Genomic DNA, 24,557 nt, shown 5'->3' with positions numbered 1-24,557 from the left:
GGAGTTTGGGGGGAATTCAGGGGTTTGGGGGGGCTCCATCTTCCCCCAGCAGTTTGAGGGGGGAGTGCCCGTTTCCCTTTTTTGGGGGGGGGGTCTCAGGCGTTCCAGCGGGCCGCACCCCCCGCACGCACGGGTGGGCTCAAGGAGTTTGGGGGGGCCCAGCACCTCCATACCCTATCTCGGGGAGGGGGGGGGGGGCTCCAGGGAATTCCCACCCTCCCCCCCACACGGGACAAACCCCGAGAGTTTTTGTTGGGGGGGGGGGGTCCCGAGAGAGTTTTTGGGGGGGTCCCACCGCTCCCGTCCCGCCGCGCGCCCGACGCTGGAACCGGCGCGGCCATCCGGGCTCCTCCCCTCCCCCCACCTCCCCGCCCCCCCCCCCCCCAATTCCTGGAGCGGCCCCAGGGCCCGGCCCCCGACCCCCCCCCCCCCAATCCAACCCCATCCCATCCCAGCGCCATCCCAGGCGGCCGCGGGACCGCGCGAGCCCGGCGGGATCTCCCCCCCCACCCACCCACCCGGGACACCCCCGCCGAGGGGACCCCGCAACCCGCGACACCCCTGGGCGGGGACCCCCGCGCCCGCCCCCAAAAGGGGAACCCCCCCAAAAGGGACCCCTCGGCCTCTCCGGGCTGGGCGGCGCTGCCGTGGGGGGGGGGGGGGGGAGCGGGGTTTGAGAGGGGACAGACAGACAGACAGACAGACAGACGGGATCCCCCCGCCCCCTCCCCATCCCGAGGGGCGGCCGGGACCCTTGCAAGGCTCCGGGAGCCCCCCCCGAGGGGTCGGCAGCGGCCGGGACCCCCCCGTGCCCCGCGCCGAGGGGTTCGCAGCGGCCGGGCCGGAGCTCGCGGCGGGCGCGGGGTCGGGGCGGGGGGCGCGGGGGTCGCGGGGCTGCGGGGGCAGAATGTGGCGCTGGGGGGGGCTCTGGGCGGCGCTGGCGGCGCTGGCGGCGCTGGGGGGGCGCGGGGGGGGCGCGGCCGTGGCCCGGGAGCGGTTCAAGGTGGTCTTCGCCCCCCTGATCTGCCGGAGGACGTGTCTGAAGGGGCTGTGCCGGGACTCGTGCCAGCCCGGCTCCAACATGACCCTGATCGGAGAGAACGGGCACGCGGCCGACACCCTGACCGGCTCCGGCTTCCGAGTGGGTGAGTGGCACCGGGGGACAGGGACAGGGACATGGGGACAGCCATGGGGACAAGGGGATAGCCATGGGGACACCGGGACAGCCAGGGGGACACCAGGACAGCCAGGGGGACAGGGACACCCTGACCGGCTCCGGCTTCCGAGTGGGTGAGTGGCACTGGGACACGGGGACAGAGACGGGGACACGGGGACAGGGACAGGGACGGGGACAGGGATGGGGACACTGGGACAGGGATGGGGACAGGGACGGGGACACGGGGACAGGGACGGGGACACGGGGACAGGGATGGGGACACAGGGACAGGGATGGCTCAGGTGTGGGGACAGCGCCAGAGCTGTGATGAGGGTGGGACAGGGTTGGGGACAGGGCCAAGGTGGGGACAGCAATGGGGACAGTGGGGACACGGGGGCTGTGATGGCACCGGGGCCGGGCTGGGGAAAAGGGGACAGAGGGACCTGGGGGGGGCGGTGTTTGGGGTGGTCTCGGGGGATTTGGGGGTGCTCCGGGTGACTCGGAGGATTTGGGGACGCTCCGAGGGTCCCCGGGGGAATTTGGGGATGCTCTGGGGGTCTCAGGGGATCTGGGGGCGCTGCGGGGCTCTCAGGGGGGGTCTGGGGGAATTTGGGGACACTCCGGGGGTCTCAGGTGTCTCTCCCCCCACAGTTGTGTGCCCCCTGCCCTGCATGAACGGCGGCCAGTGCAGCTCCCGCTCTCACTGCCTGTGCCCCCCCAACTTCACCGGCCGCTTCTGCCAGGTCCCCGCGGGGGGGGCGCGAACGGGAGGGGCCGGACCCCCCCCTCCGCCCCCCCCCGCGCCCCCCGACGCCCCCCCCGAGCCCGCCCCGGGCTCCAAGGTCGCCGTTTACGCCGTCCAGGTCATCGCCGATGGCCCCGGGGGGGCGGCGGCGCCCCCCGAGCCCCCCCCGCTCGGGGGGGCAGCTCACGGTGGGGGGGGGCACGGGGGGGGGCACGGGGGGGGGCACGTCAGCCACGCCACCTTCGTCGTGCCCCTGGGGCCGGGGCACCACTCGGCTGAAGGTACCGGGGGTTTGGGGAGTTCGGGGATTTGGGGGGCTCGGGGGGTTTGGGGGGCTCGGGGGGTTTGGGGACCATGCGGGGCAGAGAGTTCTGGGGGTGTCCATAATGGCGGGGGGGGGTCCCAGGGGGTTCTACTGGGGTTGGGGGGCTCCCACGTGGCCGTGCTGGGTTTGGAGGGGGGTCCCAGTTCTGGGTCTGGGGGCTCGGGGGGATCCCGGATTTTGGGGTTTTGGGGAGTCCCGGGTTTTGGGGGGTCTCGTGTTTTGGGTTCGGGGGGGGGTCCCTGGTCCCGGATTTTGGGGTTCAGGGGGGTCCCGGGGTGCGGGATTTTGTGGGTGACGGGTTTTGGGGCTCTGGGAGGGTCCCGGATTTTGGGCTTCGGGTGGTCCCTGGTGCTGGGGTTTGGGGTTTGAAGGGGTCCCGGATTTTGTGGGTGCCGGGTTTGGGGGCTCGGGGGGGTCCCGGATTTTGGGTTTTTGGGGTTCGGGAGGTCCCGGATTTCGGGGCTCTGGGGGGGTCCCGGATTTCGTGGTTCGGGGGGGGGTCCCAGGTGCCGCTGCCCCCCCAGCGCAGGTGCCCCCTCCCCTGGTGAACGTGCGAGTCCATCACCCCCCCGAGGCCTCGGTCCAGGTCCATCGCATCGAGCCGCGCCCCCCCGAGGGCGCCCCCCGGGCCGGGGGGGGGCTCCTGGCGCACCCCGCGCAGCCCCCGGCCGGCAGCAAACCCCCCGCGCCCCCCCGGCCCCACACCCACAAACCCCTGGGCCGCTGCTTCCAGGACACCCTGCCCAAGCACTCGGTGAGAGGGGGCGGAAATCTGGGGGCGTCCCGGGACCTTTAGGGGTTCGGGGAGGGCCGGACCCCCCGAGTTTTGGGGGGTTTTAGGGGTGTTTTGGGGGATTTAGGGGTGGAATTTGGGGTCGCTGGGGTGTTTTGGGATGGGGTTTGGGGTTTCGGGGTTGTTTTGGGGTGGTTTTTGGTTCCCTGGGATATTTTGGGATGGATTTGGGTTCCCGGGGGGATTTGGGGAGGGTTTGGGTTCTCAGGGGTATTTTGGGGAGGGTTTGGGTTCCCGGGGATATTTTGGAGTAGGATTTGGGTTCTCAGGGGTATTTTGGGGAGGGTGTGGGTTCCCGGGGATATTTTGGGGTGGATTTGGGTTCTCAGGGGTATTTTGGGGTGGGATTTGGGTTCTCAGGGGTGTTTTGGGATGGATTTGGGTTCTCAGGGGTATTTTGGAGTAGGATTTGGGTTCCCAGGGGTATCTGGGGAGGGATTTGGGTTCTCAGGGGTATTTTGGGGAGGGTTTGAGTTCTCAGGGGTATTTTGGGGTAGGATTTGGGTTCTCAGGGGTATTTTGGGGAGGGATTTGGGTTCCCAGGGGTATTTTGGGGTGGGATTTGGGTTCTCAGGGGTATTTTGGGGAGGGTTTGGGTTCTCAGGGGTATTTTGGGGTGCTGACCCCCCCGTGCCCCCCCAGTGTGGCAGTAACCCCCTGCCCGGGCTCACCAAGCTCGAGGATTGCTGCGGCAGCATCGGCAGCGCCTGGGGACAGAGCAAGTGCCACAAGTGTCCCCACCTGCAGCAGGGTGAGAGGAGACCCCCACCCTGTGACCCCCCCTTGGTCAGGGACACCCCCAGAACCCCTCCAGGAACGCCCCAGAACCCCAAGAATCCACCCCGAATACCCCAGAACCCCCCAAAACTCCCCCAAAACCCTCCCAGATCCCCCCAAAACCTCTCCAAGCACCCCCTAAACCCCCCCAGACTCCTCGAGGATCCCCCAGGAACCTCCCAGGAACTCCCCCCAAAACGCCCCAGAACCCCCCTAAAACCCCTCTAGGACCCCCCCAGAACGCCCCAAGAACCTCCCAACCCCGCCCCAAAAGCCCCCCAGACCCCTCCAGGACCCCCCCCCACAAAACCCACCCTGAACCCCCAAGAATCCCCCAGACCCCCCCCCACCCTTAAACTGGGACCCCCCCTCCCAAAGGGTCCCCTCCCCCCTGAGACCCCCCTGGCCCCTGCTGCCCCCCCCGGTTCTGGGGGTGACCTGGGGGGGTCTCGGGGCTGTTTCAGGGTCGGGGTCCCCGAAGGCGTCGCGGGGGGAGCGCGGGGGGGGCGACTGCCCCCAGGGCTACAAACGCCTCAACAGCTCCCACTGCCAGGGTAGGGGGCTCGGGGGGGTTTTGGGGGGGCTCGGGGGGGTTTTGGGGGGCTCGGGGGGGCTCGGGGGGCTCTGGGGGGGGCTCTGGGGGGTTTTGGGGGGGCTCTGGGGGGCTCTGGGGCATTTTGGGGGGGTCCTAAGAGGGTTCCTGGGGGTTCTTGTGGGGGTCCTGGGGGGTTTGTGTGGGGCTGTGGGGGAATGAGGGGTGGGGGGCATGGGGGGGTACAGGGGGTGTGGGGGCACACGGGTGTGAGTGTGAGTGTGCAACAGGTGTGTGAGGGGCGGGCCCGTGGCCAGGTGTGTGTGTGTGTGGGGGGGTTAAGTGTGTTCTACCTGTGTGAGACCTGCACGCCTGTGTCACACCCATACACCTGTGTCACACCTGTGTCACACCCGTACACCTGTGTCACACCTGTGCCACACCTGTGTCACACCCGTACACCTGTGTCACACCCATACACCTGTGTCACACCTGTGTCACACCTGTGCCACACCTGTGTCACACCCGTACACCTGTGCCAGGTGTGTTCTACCTGTGTCACACCTGTGTCACACCCGTACACCTGTGTCACACCCATACACCTGTGTCACACCCGTACACCTGTGTCACACCTGTGTCACACCTGTGCCAGGTGTGTGCTATCTGTGCCACACCTGTCACAGACATCGAGTGCTCAGGTGTGCCATACCCATCTCAGGTGTGCCATACCCAGCCCAGGTGTGCCATGCCCATCTCAGGTGTGCCATGCCTGGCTCAGGTGTGCCATACCTGGCTCAGGTGTGCCATGCCCAGCCCAGGTGTGCCATGCCCATCCCAGGTGTGCCATACCCAGCCCGGGTGTGCCATACCCATCTCAGGTGTGCCATGCCCAGCCCAGGTGTGCCATGCCCATCTCAGGTGTGCCATGCCTGGCTCAGGTGTGCCATACCTGGCTCAGGTGTGCCATACCAAGCCCGGGTGTGCCATGCCCAGCCCAGGTGTGCCATGCCCATCTCAGGTGTGCCATGCCCAGCCCAGGTGTGCCATGCCCAGCCCAGGTGTGCCATGCCCATCTCAGGTGTGCCATACCCAGCCCGGGTGTGCCATGCCTGGCTCAGGTGTGCCATACCCATACCAGGTGTGCCATACCCAGCCCGGGTGTGCCATCCCCGTGCCACACCCGGCTCAGGTGTGCCCTTACCTGTCGCAGACATTAACGAGTGTGCCCTGCCCGGCGTGTGCCAGCCCGGCGAGTGCCGCAACACCCAGGGCAGCTTCCGCTGCTCCTGCTCGGCCGGGCACGTCCTGGGGCCCTCCCGGAGCCAGTGCCTGCGTACGGGGGGTCCTGGGGGGTCCTGGGGGTCCTGGGGGTCCTGGGGGTCCTGGGGGTCCTGGGCGGGCACGGGGGTGTTGGAAATCCTGGGGGGTTCTGGGGGTCCTGAGGGGTCTGGGCGTCTTGGGGGTCCTGGGGGGTCCTGGGGGTCTTGGGAGTTCTGGGGGGTTTCTGGGGGTCTTGTGGGGGTGTTGGAAATCCTGGGGGATCCTGGAGGGTCCTGGGGGGTTTCTGGAAATCCTGGGGGGTTCTGGGCTTTTGGGGGTCCTGGGGGGTTCTGGGGCTCTTGGGACCCTCGTAGAGGCAGTGCCCGCGTATGGGGATGGCTGAAGGGGGAGGGAGAGGGGGGGTCTCTGGGGTTTTGGGGGTCCCTGGGGAGGGGTCTCTGAGGGTTCTGTCCCCACCCCATGAGAGCAGAGTCTGGGGGTCTCTGTGGGGTTTATGGGGTCTTGGTGAGGTCTGGGAGTTTGGGGTTCTATGGGGGGGTTCTGGGGGATTTTGGGGAGGGGTCTCTGAGGGTCCTGGGGTATTTTGGGGAGGGGTCTCTGGGTATTTTGGGGAGGGGTCTCTGGGTGAGTGTCCCGTGTTGCCCCCAGCGGAGCCGGGCGAGGAGCGGGGTCTGTGTTTCCGGCTGGTTTCGGGCTCCCAGCAGTGCCAGCACCCCCTGCCCACCCGCCTGACGCGCCGCACCTGCTGCTGCAGCGTGGGCAAGGCCTGGGGGGGGCGCTGCCAGCGCTGCCCCCCCGACGGCACCGGTACGGGGGGGTTTGGGGGGGTCTGGGGGGGCTGCAGCCCCCGACAGAACCGGTATGGGGGGGTTTGGGGGGGCTGCACCCCCCAATGGAACCGGTATGGGGGGTTTGGGGGGGCTGCACCCCCCGATGGAACCGGTACGGGGGGTTTGGGGGGGTCTGGGGGGCTGCACCCCGCGATGGAACCGGTCTGGGGGGGTCTGGGGGCGTTTTGGGGGTCGCTGCTGCCCTGACAGTGCTGACCTGTGGGTTTGGGGGGTTTCAGGGTCGCTGGTTTGGGGGTCTGGGGAATTTTTTGGGGGGGGTCACTGCCACCCCGACAGCGCCGTTTTGTGGGGGCGGGAGCAGTTTGGGACCCCCCGCCCCCCCAAATCCTCCCGGTGGGTCGGGGGTCTCTGGGCCCTCCCCACACAGGGGACACGTTCAGGGATTGGGGGGAGCTGGGAGGGTCCCAGCCCGGTTTTGGGGGGTCCCAGCTCGGTCCGGGGGTGCCCCATGACCCCCCCCCCCCCCGTGTCCCCCCAAATCCTCCCGGTGGGTCTGGGGTCTCTGGGCCCTCCCCACGCAGGGAGAGCCGCGGCCACGTTTGGGGGATTGGGGAGAGCTGGGGGGGTCCCAGGGCTGTTTGGGGGGTCCCAACCCGGTTTGGGGGTGGCCCCTCAGCCCCCCCGTGTCCCCCCAAATCCCCTCGATGGGTCTGGGGATGCATTGTGGGGCTGGGGGAAGTCGAGGGGTCCTAGGGCGGTTTAGGGGGGTCCCAACCCGGTTCGGGGGGGTCCAGCTCAGTCTGGGGGTGTCCCCTGACCCCCCCCATTTCCCTCCAAATCCCCTCGATGGGTCTGGGGTCTCTGGGCCCTCCCCACCCCGGGGATGCATTGTGGGGCTGGGGGGAGCTGGGGGTGTCCCAGGGCGGTTTGGGGGGGTCCCAGCCCGGTCCGGGGGTGCCCCCTGACCCCCCCCGTGCCCCCCCAGCCGCGTTCAAGGCCATCTGCCCGGCGGGGAAGGGCTACCACGTGCTGACCTCGCACCAGACGCTGACCATCCAGGGCGAGAGCGACTTCACGCTGCACATCCACCCCGACGGGACCCCCCCCCGGCCGCCCCCGCCCGCCCCCAGCCCCGCGCCGCCCGAGGCGCCCCCGCCGCCAGGTCGGGCACGGCCCCCTCCCCACGCCCGCACCCCAGAATGTGCCCCCTGTGCCCCCTTGGATCCCAAAATGTCCCCAACCCCGAACCCCAAAATGTCCCCCGTCCCCACCCTTGGATCCCAAAATGTGCCCAACCCCGGACCCCAAAATGTCCCCACCCCCGCACCCCAAAATGTCCCCCCTGTCCCCACCCTTGGATCCCAAAATGTCCCCTACCCCGGACCCCAAAATGTCCCCCCTGTCCCCAACCCCGGACCCCAAAATGTCCCCACCCCCGCACCCCAAAATGTCCCCCCTGTCCCCACCCCTGGACCCCAAAATGTCCCCCCGGTCCCCACCCCCGCACCCCAAAATGTGCCCCCTGTCCCCACCCCCGGACCCCAAAATGTGCCCAACCCCGCACCCCAAAATGTGCCCCCCCCCGCACCCCAAAATGTGCCCCCTGTCCCCACCCTTGGACCCCAAAATGTGCCCCCTGTCCCCACCCCCGCACCCCAAAATGTCCCCAACCTCAGGACCCCAAAATGTCCCCCCTGTCCCTACCCTTGGACCCCAAAATGTGCCCAACCCCGCACCCCAAAATGTGCCCCCTGTCCCCACCCCCGGACCCCAAAATGTGCCCCCTTCCCTCCCTCACCCGGTCCTTGTCCCCTTTTTGCCATGTCGTTGTGACCCCCCCTATGTCCCTGTGACCCCACCCTATCCTCTGGGGTCCCCCCCAATGTCCCTGTGCCCCCCCAGTGTCCCTATGACCCCCCCATGTTCCCTGTGCCCCCCCAATGTCCCCAGCCCCCCCTGACCCCCCTGTTTTGTGTGTCCCCCCCCCGCCCCACGGTGGGGGGGTCAGTTTGGGGTCTCAGCGCCCCCTCCCCCCGCAGCTGTGACCCCCCCGGCCATGGTGAGTGGGGAGGGGACATTGGGGGGGGGACATTGGGGGGGACATTGGGGTGGGGACAAGCATGATGGGGAGGGGGCTCAGGGGGGGATGGAGGGGCTGGGGGGGGTTATGGGGGGATGGGAGAGGGGGCACGGGGGGGACAGAGGGAATGGGGGGACAGGGGGACAGAGGGACAGGGGGGACAGACAGACAGAGAGGGACAGAGGGACACGGTGCCCCCCCCCCAGCTGCCGGCGTTCGGGAGCCCCTCGGAGGAGCAGGGCCTGGAGCAGCCCCCGGGGAGCAGCGACCCCCCCCGGTACCCTGGTAAGGGGGGGATAGGGGGGGGACAGGGCGGGGACAGGGGGGGGACAGGGAGGGGACACGTGGCGGGGAGGGGGAGGGCGTTGGGGACATTTTGGGGACAGTTTGGGGATAGTTCGGGGACCATTTGGGGACATTTTGGGAATTATTTGGGAACACTTTGGGGACAGTTTGGGGACACGCACCACTATGAAGAGGGGGACATGCCCATGGTGGCCAGAAGGGGTTGGGGACAGTTTGGGGACAGGACCGGGAGCAGAGATGGGGACAGGGACAGGACGGGGCTGGGCCGGGGGGGGGGCTGTCCCCAACCTGTCCCCATCCCATGCCCCGCTGTCCCCACGCTGTCCCCGCACTGTCCCCGTCCCACTCCCCGCTGTCCCCGCCCTGTCCCTGTCCTGTCCCTGTCCTGTCCCCGCGCTGTCCCCACCCCACGCTCGCTGTCCCCGCTCTGTCCCCGCGCTGTCCCCTCGCTGTCCCCGCTCTGTCCCCGCTCTGTCCCCACCCCACTCCCCGCTGTCCCCGCTCTGTCCCCGCCCTGTCCCTGCCCTGTCCCTGCCCTGTCCCCGCACTGTCCCCGTCCCACTCCCCGCTGTCCCCAGCGCTCCTGGCCCGCCCCACGCCGGCCCCGCTCTGGCAGCTGCCCCCGGAGCAGCTGACGCGCAGCGCCGCCGAGATCGCGCCCACCCAGGTCACCGGTGAGCGACCCCCGGGAGCCCCCCAGGCACCCCCGGGATCCCCCAGCACCCCCAGGACCCCCCAGCACTCCCGGGACCCCCAACATTCCCCGGGACCCTCTTGGGAACCCCCACCCCCCGCCCCCCAGGACCCCCGGGGACCCCCAAAAACCCCCTGGGACTCCCAAACCCCCCTCTGGGACCCTCCTGGGATCCCCCAACTCTGCCTGGGACCCCAAACACTCCCCAGGACCCTCCTGAGATCCCCCCGGGACCCCTGGGACCCCCAAGACCACCCCGAGGCTCCCCTGGCGATCCCTCCCAATGTCCCAGGACTCCCTCAAGACTCCCTGAGACCCCTGGGACCCCCAAATCCCGTTGGGACCCCTCAGATCCCATTGGGACCCCCTCCAGCAGCCCCAAATCCCATTGGGACCCCCAAGATCCCATTGGGACCCCCAAATACCATTGAGGATCCCCAAATCCCATTGGGACCTCCTCCAGCACCCCTAAATCCCATTGGGACCCCCCAAATTCCAGTGGGACCCCCTCCAGCACCCTCGAATCCCATTGGGACCCCCCAAATCCCCTTTGGGACCCCTGAGGGCTCCCGGGGTGACCCCAAAATCCCCCCCAGAGACGGACGAGTGCAAACTGAACCGGAACATCTGCGGGCCCGGGGAGTGCGTGATGGGCCCGGGGGGGTACAGCTGCCTCTGCTTCCCGGGGTACCGCTGGCACCCCCAGCGCCGCTACTGCACCGGTACGGACACACGGACACGGGGACGGACACACGGACACGGGGACAGACACACGGACACATGGACATGGGACGGACAGGGGGACACCGGGACAGACACGAGGACATGGGAGACACTGGGGACACCGGGACACTGGGGACAGGGGGGAGGGGGGTCAGAGGGTCACACACACAGTGACACACCTGTGACACACCTGTGACACACCTGCGCACACCTGTACACACCTGTACACACCTGTACACACCTGTGACACACCTGTACACACCTGTACACACCTGCGCACACCTGCGCACACCTGTACACATCTGTACACTCCTGTACACACCTGTGACACACCTGTGACACACCTGCACACACCTGCGCACACCTGTACACATCTGTACACTCCTGTGACACACCTGTACACTCCTGTACACACCTGTACACACCTGCGCACACCTGTACACATCTGTATACACCTGCACACACCTGTACACACCTGCACACACCTGTACACCCCTGTACACCCCTGCACACACCTGCACACACCTGCACACACCTGTGCACACCTGCACACACCTGCACACACCTGCGCACACCTGTGCACACCTGCACACACCTGTACACCCCTGTACACACCTGTACACACCTGCACACACCCGTACACACCTGCACACACCTGCACACACCCGTACACACCTGTGCACACCTGTACACACCCGTACACACCTGCACACACCTGTACACACCTGTACACACCTGTACACCCCTGTACACACCTGTACACACCTGCACACACCCGTACACACCTGCACACACCTGTACACACCTGTACACACCTGTGCACACCTGTACACACCCGTACACACCTGCACACACCTGTACACACCTGTACACACCTGTACACACCCGTACACACCTGCACACACCTGTACACACCTGCACAAACCTGTACACACCTGCACACACCTGTACACACCTGTACACACCTGTGCACACCTGTACACACCCGTACACACCTGCACACACCTGTACACAACTGTACACACCTGTACATACCTGCGCACACCTGTACACACCTGTACACACCTGCACACACCTGCACACACCTGTACACCCCTGTACACACCTGCACACACCTGTACACCCCTGTACACACCTGTACACCCCTGTGCACACCTGTACACACCTGCACACCCCTGTGCACACCCGTACACACCTGTACACACCTGCACACACCCGTACACACCTGCACACACCTGTACACACCTGCACACACCTGTACACACCTGTACACACCTGTACACCCCTGTGCACACCTGTACACACCTGTACACACCTGTACATACCTGCACACCCCTGTACACACCTGTGCACACCTGCGCAGACGTGAACGAGTGCGAGGCGGAGCCGTGCGGGGCCGGGCGCGGGGTGTGCATGAACACCGGGGGCTCCTACACCTGTCACTGTCACCGCGGCTTCCAGCTGCGCCTGCACAAGGGACTGCGCACCTGCGCAGGTACCGGGGGACAGGGGGACAGGGGGACAGGGGGGGGACACGAGGATGGGGGCACGGGGGACATGGGGAGGGCGTGGGGACGAGGGACACGGCCCGGGGCGGGGGGACATAGAATGGGAGGTTGGGGACAGGGGACACGGCTGGGGACGGGGCTGGGGACAGTGCCCAGGATGGTGGACAGGGGACACGCTTGGGGACAGGGTTGGGGACGAGTTTGGGGAGAGGGGACAGGGCTGGGGACGTGAGATGGGTTTGGAGATGCAGGACAGGCTTGGGGACAAGGGACAGGCTTGGGGATGGGGTTGGGGACAGGGGACAGGCTTGGGGATGGGGTTGGGGACAGGGCTGGGGACAGGGGACGGGGTTGGGGACATAGGATGGGGTTGGGGACGAGTTTGTGAATGTAGGACAGGGCTGGGGACACTGCCCGGGGTTGGGGATGGGGTTGGGGACATGGGATGGGTTTGGAGATGCAGGACAGGGCTGGGGACACTGCCCGGGGTTGGGGACAGGGCCGGTGACCCCCGCGTGTCCCCGCAGACATCGACGAGTGCGCCAAGGGTGACGTGTGCGGGGACGGTGGCACCTGCTCCAATGTGCCCGGCCACTACAAGTGCGAGTGTCACCCGGGCTACCGGCGCAAGGGCTCCCGGCCACCGCTCTGCGAAGGTGACACCGGGGCGGGGACACCGGGGCCAGGACAGGGATGGGGACAGGGATGGGGACAGGACACCCTGGAGGGGGTGGGGACACCAGGGAGCGGACACAAAGCCACCAGGGATGGGGACACGGGGATGGGGACACGAAGCCACCAGGGATGGGGACAGGACACCTTGGAGGGGCCAGGGGGTGCTGTGGGGTGTCCCCCTGATGTCCCCAATGTCCCCAATGTCCCCGATGTCCCCGTGCCACCCTCCCCAGACATCAACGAGTGCCTGGACGTGGGGACGTGCCCCGACTCCAAGTGTGAGAATCAGCCCGGGGGCTTCGTGTGCACCCCCTGCCCCCCCGGCTACCGCGGCCTCAACGGCGCCTGCATCGGTCAGCACCCCAAAAACCCCCCCGGGACACCCCAAAACCACCCCAAAACCCCCCCGGGACACCCCAACCCCCCCCCGGGACACCCCAAAAACCCCCAGGACACCCCAAAACCCCCCCAAAAACCCCCGGAACACCTCAAAAACACTGGGACCCCCAAAAAAATCCTCCGGGATCCCCCAAACTCCTCCAGGACCCCTCAAATCCCCCCCGGGACCCCCCCGCGATCCCCCCAAAACCCTTGGGACACCCAAAACCCCCCTGGGACCTCCCCCCCCAAACTCCTCTGGGATCCCCCAAAACGGCTGGGACACCCCAAAAATCCCCGAGATCCCCCCAGACTCCTCCGGGATACCCCAAAACCCCCCTGGGATACCCCAAACCTCTGTGACCCCCCCGGAACCCCCCCAAAATTCCCACCCAGGGCCCCCTCCCCCATACTCCAAACCCCCCCTTGGGCCCCCCAGATGTGAACGAGTGCGAGGCCGGGGGGCTCTGTCCCGGGGGGGGCTGCGTGAACACCCCCGGATCCTACAAGTGCCAGTGCCCCCCCGGGCTGCAGCCGGCGCGGGACCCCCCCCGCTGCCAAGGTACCCCAAAAACGGGGGGGTCTGGGGGGGCTCAGGGGGTTGGGGGTCGGTGGGGTCTGGGGGGGTAAATCTGGGGGGGGGTTATGGGGGTTTGGGGGGTGAATCTGGGGGGGTTATGGGGGTTTGGGGGGTGAATCTGGGGGGGTTATTGGGGTTTGGGGGGGCTCTGGGGGTCTCAGGGGGTTGGGGGTCGGTGGGGTCTGGGGGGTTTTGGGAGGGTATTGGGGTCTAGGGGGCTCTGGGGGGTTTTATGGGTTGGGGGTCGGTGGGGTCTGGGGGGTTCTGGAGGTTTCTGGGTCTGGGGGGCTCTGGGGGGGTTATTGGGGTCTGGGGGTGGATCTGGGGGGGTTTGTGTGGGTTTGGGGGGCTCTGGGGAGGTTGTGGAGTTTGGGGGGGCTCTGGGGGGTTTCTGGCTCTGGGGGAGCTCAGAGGGTTGGGGCTCAGTGGGGTCTGGGGGGCTCTGGGGGTTTATCGGGATTTGGGGGGGGCTCTGAAGGTTTTCAGGTCTGGGGATGGATCTGGGGGGGGTTATGGGGGTTTGGGGGTGTCCCACACACGGGGGTCTCCTCGTGTCCCCCCCCAGACATCGACGAGTGCGAGTTCGCGGCCGCCTGCGTTGGGGGCGACTGCGTGAACACGGCGGGGTCCTACCGGTGCCTGTGCCCGCCCGGGTACGCGCTGCAGCACGGCCGCCGCTGCCAGGGTGAGACCCCCGCCCCAAATAAACCCCAAAAACTCCAAAAACCCACCCCTAAAACAGCCCGAGACCCCCGAGAGACCCCTGCCCCAAATAAACCCCAAAAACCCCCCCAAACCCACCCCAAAACAGCCCGAGACCCCCGAGAGACCACCGCCCCAAATAAACCCCAAAACCCCCCCAAAACGCCCCCAAAACAGCCCGAGACCCCCGAGAGACCCTGCCCCAAATAAACCCCAAAACCCACCCCAAAACAGCCCCCCTCGGGGTATGCGCTGCCAGGGGACCCTCCCCAAAACAAACCCCCCGAAACAACCCCAAAAAAAGCCGCAAAAAAGCCGCAAAAAAGCTGCAAAAAAGCCGCAAAAAAAGCCCTAAAAAAGCCCCAAACAACCCCAAAAAAGCCCCAAAACAGCCCCATAACCCCCCCCCCTCCCCCAGATACGGGGAGCCCCCTCCCCACGGTGCCGGGGGGGTCCTTGGGGGGGTTTTTGAGGGGGTTTCTGAATTTCCCCCCCCATCCCCATCCCCAGACATCGACGAGTGCGCGCTGGACCCGGGGCTGTGCCCCCCCCCCGGCACCTGCACCAACCTCGAGGGCTCCTTCAGCTGCCGCTGCCCCCCCGGGCTCGCCCCCAGCCCCGACGGGCGCCGCTGCCTCCGTGAGGCCCGGGGGGGGCACGGGGGGGGCCCCGGGAAAAATAGAAAAATGGGGGGGGGGGAGAAATGAGGGGGTTTGGGGGATTCGTGGGGATTTGGGGGGTTCTGGGGGGGTTTGGGGGGGTTCTGAGAGGGTTTTGGGGGGTTCTGGGGGGAATTGGGGGGGTTCTGAGAGGGTTTTGGGGGGTTCTGGGGGGGTTTGGGGGGATCTGGGGGGTTCCTGGAGGGTTTAAGGGGGGGGGGGTCTGGGGGGTTTGGGGGGTTCCTGGAGGGGTTCTGGGGGGATTTGGGGGGGTTCTGAGAGGGTTTTGGGGGGCTCTGGGGGGGTTTGGGGGGTTCCTGGAGGGTTTAAGGGGGGCGGGTTCTGAGGGGGTTTTGGGGCATTCCTGGAGATTTGCGGGGTTCCTGGGGGGGTTTTGGGGGGGTTCTGGGGGGTTTGGGGGGTTCCTGAAGGGGGTTTTGGGGCATCCCTGGAGATTTTTGGGGGATTCCTGGGGGGGTTCTGGGTTTTTGAGCTGTTCCCGAGGGGGGGTGTTAGGGAATCCTTGGGGTTCTGGGGGGTTTGGGGGGGGGTTCCTGGGAAGGGTTTTGGGGGGTTCATGGGGGGTTCCTGGGCTTTTGGGGGCTTCCGGGGGGTTTCGGGGGGTGGTCCTGGGGGTGTTTTGGGGGGTTCCTGGAGGGTTCTGGGGTTTTGGGGTGGTCCTGGGGGTGTTTTGGGGGGTTCCTGGAGGGTTTTGGGGTTTCGGGGTGGTCCTGGGGGTGTTTTGGGGGGTTCCTGGAGGGTTTTGAGGTTTTGGGAGGATTCCTGGAGGGTTTTCAGGGATTCTTGGGGGGTTCTGGGGTTTTGGGGGGTTCTCGGGGGGTTTTGAAGGTTTTGAGGGCTTCCTGGGGACTTCTGGGATTTTGGGGGGTGGTCCTGGTTGGGGGTTTCGGGGATTCCTGGAGGGTTCTGGGGTTTTGAGGGGATTCCTGGGGGGTTTTCGGGGATTCTTGGGGGGTTCTGGGGTTTTGCGGGGTTCCTGGAGGGTTTTGAGGTTTTGGGAGGGTTCCTGGGGGGTTCTGGGGGATTCCTGGGGGTGTTTTGGGGGGTTCCTGGAGGGTTTTGAGGTTTTGGGAGGGTTCCTGTGGTGGTTCCTAAGGGGGGGGGGGCGGTTTCCGGGACATCCCCGGAACTTTGTGGGATTTGGGGGTGGTGGGGGGGCTCCGAGGGATCCCCTTTGACGCCCCCTCCCCTTTTCGCAGCCCGGGAGCCCCCCGCCCCACGGAAGGAGTGTTACCTGAGCCTGGAGCTGCCCGCGTTCTGCGACGCCGTGCTGGGCACCAACGTGACGCGGGGCGAGTGCTGCTGCTCCGTGGGCGCGGGCTGGGGGGACCTGTGCGAGGTGTACCCCTGCCCCCTGCCCTCCTCGGGTACGCCCGGGGGTCCCCAGCCCCCCTGAGACCCCCACGGGCTGCTCAGGTTGGGGGAGTTCCGGGGAGGGGCTGGAGCGACCCTTCCCCACCACATCCCCAGCAGAAAAGGGGGGGAACCGGGGGTGGGTCGGGGTCACCAGGGGTGGGTGGGGGTCCCAAGGGTGATCTGGGGGTCCCCAGGGTGGTCTGGGGGTTCAGGACCGCCCGAGACCCCATTTCCAGCCTGTTTTTGGGGGGGTTTGGGGAGATCTGAGGGGGCTGGAGCGACCCTTCCCCACCACATCCCCATAGGGTTTGTGGGGCGCTGATGGGAAAAGGGGGGACACCAGGAGTGAGTGGGGGTCCCGAGGGTGCTCTGGGGGTTCAGGACCCCCCCCTTTGATGGTTTTTTGCCGTCCCCCAGCCGAGTTTGTGGCGCTCTGTCCTGGGAAAAAGGGGGGACACCGGGGGCGACTTGGGGACACCAGGGGTGGTTTGGGAACATTGGGGTGGTTTGGGGTCACCGGGAGCAGTTTGGGGTCACCAGGGGGGTCCCCGGGGATGCTTTGGGGGTCCCGAGGGTGCTCTGGGGTTCGGGACCCCCCTCCTTTGATGCTTTTTGCCCCCCAGCCGAGTTCGTGGCGCTCTGCCCCGACGGGAGGGGCTTCATCCAGGACGACAACGGCCTCGACTACGGGGGGATCCCCGCGCACCGCGGTGAGACCCGGCCCCCGTGTCCCCCCCGTGTCCCTCCGTGTCCCCCCCGTGTCCCCTTGTGTCCCCCCGTGTCCCCCCATGTCCCCCCGTGTCCCTCCGTGTCCCCCCCGTGTCCCCCCCGTGTCCCTCCGTGTCCCCCCCGTGTCCCCTTGTGTCCCCCCATGTCCCCCCCGTGTCCCCTTGTGTCCCCCATGTCCCCCCGTGTCCCCCCCGTGTCCCCCCATGTCCCCCCGTGTCCCCCCGTGTCCCCTCGGTGTCCCCCCGTGTCCCCTTGTGTCCCCCTCGTGTCCCCTTGTGTCCCCCCGTGTCCCCCCGTGTCCCCCCCGTGTCCCCCCGTGTCCCCCCGTGTCCCCTCCGTCCCCCAGGGGGGTTTCTGTCCCCTGCCGCACCCCCTGTCCTGAAGCTCCCCGTTTTTCCAAGGAAAACCCTTTTTTCCCCACTTTTTCCCCCATTTTCCCCCCCATTTCCCCCCTTTTTTCCTCCCGTTTTCCCCCATTTTCCCCCCTTTTTTCCCCATTTTCCCCCCCTTTTTTCCCCCCTTTATTCCCCATTTTTCCCCAATTCTTCCCCCATTTTCCCCCTTGTTTCTCCCCGTTTTTCCCCCTTTCTTCCCCCATTTTCCCCCTCGTTTCTCCCTGTTTTTCCCCCTTTCTTCCCCCATTTTCCCCCTTCCCCCCATTTTTTCCTTGTCTCCCATTTTTTTCCTGTTTCCCCTCCCCTCGATTCCCCCCCGTTTTCCCCCATTTTTCTCCCCATTCTTTCCCTGTTCCCCCCCCATTTCTCCCCCTTTTTTTCCCCATTCCCCCCGTTTTTTTCCTGTTTTCCCCCCATTTCTCCCCCATTTTTTCCCCATTTTTTTCCCAATTTCCCCATTCCCCCCCCATTTCTCCCCCGTTTTTTCCCCTCATTTTCCCCCCATTTTCCCTTATCCCCTTCCCTCCCCTCCCTCCCGTGGGGGGCTCTCCCCGTTCCCTGGGGGTCTCCCTGGCCCTGAGCCCCCTCCCCACCCCGCAGACATCGACGAGTGCAGCCTGGTTTTTTCCCTATTCCCTCCCCCGTGTTTTTCCCCTTTTTCCTCCCTTTTTTCCCCCTTTTTTCCCCATTCCCCACCCATTTTTCCCCTTTTTCCTCCCTTTTCCCCCCCATTTTCCCCCTTTTTTCCCCATTCCCCACCCATTTTTCCCCTTTTTCCTCCCTTTTTTTCCCCCCATTTTCCCCCTTTTTTCCCTATTCCCTCCCCCGTGCTTTTCCCCTTTTTCCTCCCTTTTTTCCCCCCATTTTCCCCCTTTTTTCCCCATTCCCCACCCATTTTTCCCATTTTTCCTCCCTTTTTTCCTCCCGTTTCCCCTCTCTTTTCCCCCTCATTTTCCCCCCATTTTCCCCCCATTTTCCCCCTTTTTTCCCCATCCCTCCCCCGCTTTTCCCCTTTTTTCTCCCTTTTTTGCTCCCATTTCCCCTCTGTTTTTCCCCATTCCTCCCCCCCCCATTTTCCCCCTTTTTTCCCCTTTTTTCTCCCTTTTTTCCTCCCGTTTCCCCTCTCTTTTTCCCCCCATTTTCCCTTATCCCCTTCCCTCCCCTCTCTCCTCTGGGGGGCTCTCCCCGGCCCTGAGCCCCCTCCCCACCCCGCAGACATCGACGAGTGCGGCCTCTTTGGGGACGAGATCTGCAAGGGCGGCAAATGCGTCAACACCCAGCCGGGCTACGAGTGCTACTGCAAGGCGGGCTTCGACTACGACAGCGCCCTGCGCCAGTGCCTGGGTCAGGGGAGGGGGCCCGGGGGTCCCCGGGGCGTGACCGGGGGGTCCCGGGGTCGGGGGGTGCCGGGGGGATCGGGGGGAGCCAAGGGGAGAGAGCGGCCAAGGGGTCCTGGAGCAGCCTGGGGGTGTTTGGGGGGGATTCTGGGGGGTTTTGGGGTCCCTGGGGGGTTTTGGGGGGATTCTGGGGGGTTTGGGGGTCCCTGGGGTGTTGAGGAGGGGGAGCTGGGAGTGCTGGGGGGTCCCTGGGATGTTTGGGGGGGTCTCTGTGTGTGTTCGGGAGTCTGTGGGATGTTTGGGGGGTCTCTGTGTGTATTTAGGGGATCCCTATGTGTGTTTGGGGGTCCCTGTGTATGTTCGGGGGTCTCTGTGTGTGTTTGGGGGTCTCTGTGTGTATTTAGGGTCCCTTTGTATGTTCAGGGGTCTCTGTGTGTATTTAGGGGTTCCCTATGTGTGTTTGGGGGTCTCTGTGTGTATTTAGGGGGTCCCTTTGTATGTTCAGGGGTCTCTGTGTGTATTTAGGGGTTCCCTATGTGTATTTGGGGTTCCCTATGTGTGTTTGGGGGTCCCTGTGTGTACTTAGGGGGTCTCTGGGGTGTTTGGGGGTCCCTGTGTTTGTTCAGGGGTCCCCGGGGTGTTTGGGATCCCCACAATCCCGATGGAATCCCAGGGAGTCCCCGCAGCTCCTGGTGCTGTTGGGGGGTCCCAGGGTTTTTTTGGGGGGTATCTGGGGGTCCCCACCTTGCCGGGGAGTCCCCAGAATCCCCCCCTGGCCCCTCCCCAGACGTGGACGAGTGTCTGGACGAGTCCAACTGCGTGGACGGAGCGTGCGAGAACACGCGCGGCTCCTTCCGCTGCACCTGCGGGCCCGGGGCCCGGTACCACCCCGGGCTGCGGCGCTGCCTGCCCGGCCCCGAGCACGGTGAGGGACCCCCGGGATGGGGAGAGACCCCCAAAGAGGGGAGAGACCCCTGGGGATGGGGAGGGGCTCCTGGGAATGGGGAGAGACCCCTGGGGATGAGGAGAGACCCCTGGGGATGGGGAGAGACCCCTGGAGATGGGGAGAGACCCCCGGGAACAGGAGAGACCCCCGGGGATGGGGAGAGACCCCCGGGAATGGGGAGAGACCCCCGGGAATGGGGAGAGACCCCCGGGATGGGGAGAGACCCCTGGGGATGGGGAGAGACCCCCGGGAATGGGGAGAGACCCCCGGGATGGGGAGAGACCCCTGGGGATGGGGAGAGACCCCCGGGAATGGGGAGAGACCCCCAAAGAGGGGAGAGACCCCCGGGGATGGGGAGAGACCCCCAAAGAGGGGAGAGACCCCCGGGGATGGGAGAGACCCCCGGGATGGGGAGAGACCCCCAGGAATGGGAGAGACCCCCAAAGAGGGGAGAGACCCCTGGGGATGGGGAGAGAACCTGGAATGGGGAGACCCCCAAAGAGGGGAGAGACCCCCGGGAATGGGGAGAGACCCCCAAAGAGGGGAGAGACCCCCGGGAATGGGGAAAGACCCCCGGGAATGGGGAGAGACCCCTGGGAATGGGGGGAGACCCCTGGGGATGGGGAGAGACCCCCAAAGAGGGGAGAGACCCCCGGGGATGGGGAGAGACCCCTGGGAATGGGGGGAGACCCCCGGGGATGGGGAGAGACCCCTGGGGATGGGGAGAGACCCCCGGGAATGGGGAGAGACCCCCGGGATGGGGAGAGACCCCTGGGGATGGGGAGAGACCCCCGGGAATGGGGAGAGACCCCCAAAGAGGGGAGAGACCCCCGGGGATGGGGAGAGACCCCCAAAGAGGGGAGAGACCCCCGGGGATGGGAGAGACCCCCGGGATGGGGAGAGACCCCCAGGAATGGGAGAGACCCCCAAAGAGGGGAGAGACCCCTGGGGATGGGGAGAGAACCTGGAATGGGGAGACCCCCAAAGAGGGGAGAGACCCCCGGGAATGGGGAGAGACCCCCAAAGAGGGGAGAGACCCCCGGGAATGGGGAAAGACCCCCGGGAATGGGGAGAGACCCCTGGGAATGGGGGGAGACCCCTGGGGATGGGGAGAGACCCCCAAAGAGGGGAGAGACCCCCGGGGATGGGGAGAGACCCCTGGGAATGGGGGGAGACCCCCGGGGATGGGGAGAGACCCCCGCATGCTGAGACCCCCCCCACAAAGTGAGACCCCCCCCCCCCACAAGGTGGGACCCCCGGGGGGGACACAGATCCATGCGGGGGGGGTGGGGGTTGTGCAAATGGAGCCCCCCCCCAACCATTACCGGGGGTTTTGGGGTGGATGGGGGGAATTTTGGGGTTTCTTTGGGGTCGGGGGGGGGGTTCGGAGCTCCCTGACCCCCCCCAACCATTACCGGGGTTTTTTGGGGGTGGATGGGGGGAATTTTGGGGTTTCTTTGGGGAAGGATCCGGAGCTCCCTGACCCCCCCCCCCAACCATTACCGGGGTTTTTTTGGGGTGGGTGGGGGGAATTTTGGGGTTTCTTTTGAGGGGGTTCGGAGCTCCCTGACCCCCCCCAACCATTACCGGGGTTTTTTTGGGGTGGGTGGGGAGAATTTTGGGGTTTCTTTTGGGGGGGTTCGGAGCTCCCTGACCCCTCCCCCCTCTCCCATCCCCCCCCCCCCCCAGAGCGCCCCCCCCCGGCGGAGCGCGCCCCCCCCCCGGAGCGCAGGGACGTTTGCTGGCAGCGCCGGGGGGACGAGGGCGTGTGCGGGGCGCCCCTCGGGGGGGGACCCCTGAGCATGGACGAGTGCTGCTGCCGGGGGGGGGCGGGGTGGGGCCCCCACTGCCGGCCCTGCCCCCCCCGGCCGCCAGGTCAGCAAAGGGGGGGCGAGGGAGGGGCTGGGGGGGGGCTTGGGGGGGTTTGAGGGGGGTTTGGGGGGGGCTGTAGGGTCCTAAGGGGGATTTGGGGGGTCCTAAGGGGGGTTTGGGGGGCGGTGGGGGGGGTTCCTAAAGGGGGTTTGGGGGGGATTTGGGAGGATTTGAGGCGGATTTGGGGGTGTTTAGGGGGACTATAGGGTCTTGGGGGGGATTTGGGGGGGCTGTGGGGTCCTAGGGGGTGTTTGGGGGGGGGGGATTTTGGGGGGATCTGGGGGGATTTGAGGGGGATTTGGGAGTGGCTGGGGGGTCCCCTAAGGGAGATTTAGGGGGGATTTGAGGGGGGCTGTAGGATCCTAAGTGGGATTTGGGGGGGCTATAGGGTCCTAGGGGAGATTTGGTGGGGTCCCTATGGGGTCTGGGGTCTCTGTGGGGTCTGGGGGGGTCTCTATGGGATCTGGGGGGGTCCCTATGGGGACTGGGGTCCCTGTGGGGTCTGCAGGAGCTGCCGGGGGTCCGGGGGGGGTTGGGAGGGGCTGATTTTGGGGATTCCCCCCCCCCCCCCCAGGCCTGCCGTGCCCCCCCGTGCAGAGCGAGAGCAATTCCTTCTGGGACACCAGCGCCCTCAGCCTGGGGGGGCCCCGCAGAGGTGGGACCCCAAAACTGACCCCAACCTCAACCCCGGACCCCCAAAACTGACCCCAACCTCAACCCCCAAAACTGACCCCAACCTCAACCCCAACCCCCAAAACTGACCCCAACCTCAACCCCACACCCCCAAAACTGACCCCAACCCCAATCCCAGACCCCCAAAACTGACCCCAACCCCAACCCCCAAAACTGACCCCAACCCCAACCCTGCACCCCCAAAACTGACCCCAACCTCAACCCCAGACCCCCAAAACTGACCCCAACCCCAACCCCCAAAACTGACCCCAACCCCAACCCCAGACCCCCAAAACTGACCCCAACCTCAACCCAGACCCCCAAAACTGACCCCAACCCCAACCTCAGACCCCCAAAACTGACCCCAACCTCAACCCCCAAAACTGACCCCAACCCCAACCCCAGACCCCCCAAACTGACCCCAACCCCAACCTCAGACCCCCAAAACTGACCCCAACCTCAACCCCCCCAAAACCCCTGGGACCCCCAAACCCGCCCCCACCCCCAAATCCCCCTCCCCAAACCCCCTGGGACCCCCCAAATTCACAACTGAGCCCCCAAACCTGGACCTTGAGCCCCTCCAATCTCAACCCCCCCCCCCCCACCAGTTTAGGACCCCGGACCCCTCTGAGCCGGGGTCCCCGTGCCCCCCCAGACCCCTCTGAGCCGGGGTCCCCGTGCCCCCCCAGGTGAGGACAGCTCTGAGGAAGACTCTGCTGAGTGTCCCTGTCCCGGGGGGGTCCCCGGCCGCTGCCTCCGCTCCCCCCGCGGGGGCTGCGAGTGCCCCCCCGGCTTCCAACCAGACCCCACCCGCACCCGCTGCCTCGGTGAGACCCCCCCCGGGGAAAACGGGGACCCCGAAACCCCCTAGGACCCCCAAACCCCCCTGGGACCCCCGAATCCCCCTGGGACCCCCGAATCCCCCTGGGACCCCCCAAACCCCTCTGGGACCCCCCCCAAACACCCCTGGAACCTCACAAGTGACCCCAAATCCCCCGGAACCCCCCCCAGGGACCCCCAAACCCCCTGGGACCCCCCGAGTGACCCCAAACCCCTCTGAGACCCCCAAGGGACCCCCCCAGGGACCCCTGTGTGACCCCAAACCCCAGACCTGGTTCCCCCCGAGGGACCCCCAAATCCCCCCTCGCCTGGACCAAGGGTTTTGGAGCAGTGGGAGGTGGGGATGGGGTCAGGACCCCCTAAATTTTGGGGAGCCCTGGCGGGGTCTGGGGGTCCAGAGCTTTGTAGGAGGGGGCATTTTGGGGGTCCCAGGGGATATTTTTGCCCCCTATTTCTCCCCCCCCACCCATATATCGAGATCCCTGGGCTGGGAATTTTGGGGGTTCCTTTAGGGAATATTGGGGGTTATTTTGGGGCTCCCTGACCTGTTTGTGTGTGTGTGTCCCCCCCTTCCCCAGATATCGACGAGTGTCGGGACCCCCGGGGGGGTCCCCGCTGCCCCCGCGAGCGCTGCATCAACACCAGCGGCTCCTTCCGCTGCGCCTGCAAAGCCGGGACCAGCCGGGCCCGCCCGGGGGGGCTCTGCCTGCCCCAGCGCCGCTGAACCCCCTGGAACCCCCTGGGACCCCCTGGGATCCAGTGGGATCACCCAGGGGGGCTCTGCCTGCCCCAGCGCCGCTGAACCCCCCGGGACCCCCCGGGACCCCCTGGGATCCAATGGGATCCACTGGGACCAGCCGGGGGGGCTCTGCCTGCCCAGGACCACCTGGAACCATCTGGGACCCGCGGGATCCCCCCAGGATCTTCTGGAATCCCCGGGACCGGCCCCAGCCCCACTGAACCCCCCCCGGGATCCTCTGGGACCTCCTGGGATTCACCAGAACCCCCGGGACCACCCAGAATCCACCGGGAACCCCCGGGTCCAGCCCCAGCGCCGCTGAACCCCCCTGGGACCCCCGGGACCACCCTGGGACCACTCAGGCCCAGCCCCAGCCCCATTGAAACCTCCCCCGGGACCCACTGGGATCCCCTGGGACCGCCCGAGACTCACCGGGATCCTCCAGAATCGCCCGGGACCCTCCAGAACCCGCCAGGACCATTCGGGATCCCCCAGGACCCTCTGGGATCTCGTGGGATCGTCTGGGACCCTCCAGAATTCCCCAGAACCCTCCAGGACCCTCCGGGATCCCCCGGGACCCACCGGGACCGGCCCCAGCGTCGCTGAAACCCCCCCGGGAACCCCCCGGACCTCCGGGACCCTTTGGGACCCCCCCGGACCCCAATAAAGGACGTGGGGGAACAGCTCCAGTGGCGCTGCCTGGATGGAGGGAGCTGGACGGGATTTTGGGGTGGGATTTTGGAGGTTTGGGCACTTGGGAGGATTCGGGGGGAATTGTGGCAGTTTGGAGTGCGAGGGAGAGGATTTGGGGGGGATGTGGGGGGATTCGGGGGGAAATCAAGGGACTTTTTAGGTGAAATCGGGGAAAATTTGGGGTGAAATCGGAGTGAATTTGGAGGTGAAAGCTGAGGGCATTTGGGGGTGAAATCAGAGGAGATTTTGGGG

At 66.5% G+C, this 24,557-nt stretch overlaps 1 protein-coding gene across 1 annotated transcript; it reads left to right on the top strand.

The window, feature by feature from the left end:
* The first annotated feature begins 907 nt into the window (after window positions 1–907).
* LTBP3 (latent transforming growth factor beta binding protein 3) lies at window positions 908–24,301 on the top strand. Its single transcript, XM_066570226.1, has 26 exons — window positions 908–1,145; window positions 1,808–2,182; window positions 2,751–2,980; window positions 3,662–3,770; window positions 4,261–4,350; window positions 5,539–5,661; window positions 6,258–6,416; window positions 7,386–7,562; window positions 8,440–8,459; window positions 8,687–8,765; window positions 9,365–9,460; window positions 10,077–10,202; window positions 11,567–11,698; window positions 12,239–12,367; window positions 12,620–12,739; window positions 13,204–13,326; window positions 13,910–14,029; window positions 14,557–14,685; window positions 15,926–16,093; window positions 16,706–16,792; window positions 18,422–18,550; window positions 19,331–19,468; window positions 21,179–21,364; window positions 21,936–22,016; window positions 22,723–22,860; window positions 23,452–24,301. Exons 1-26 carry the CDS (start codon window positions 908–910, stop codon window positions 23,595–23,597), a joined length of 3,648 nt encoding a protein of 1,215 aa, XP_066426323.1. The 3' UTR covers window positions 23,598–24,301.
* Window positions 24,302–24,557: the final 256 nt, after the last annotated feature.

Source organism: Molothrus aeneus, unplaced genomic scaffold (genome assembly GCF_037042795.1).
Source record: "Molothrus aeneus isolate 106 unplaced genomic scaffold, BPBGC_Maene_1.0 scaffold_30, whole genome shotgun sequence".
Lineage (NCBI taxonomy): Eukaryota > Metazoa > Chordata > Aves > Passeriformes > Icteridae > Molothrus > Molothrus aeneus.
This window is presented reverse-complemented; position numbering and strand designations above follow the sequence as displayed.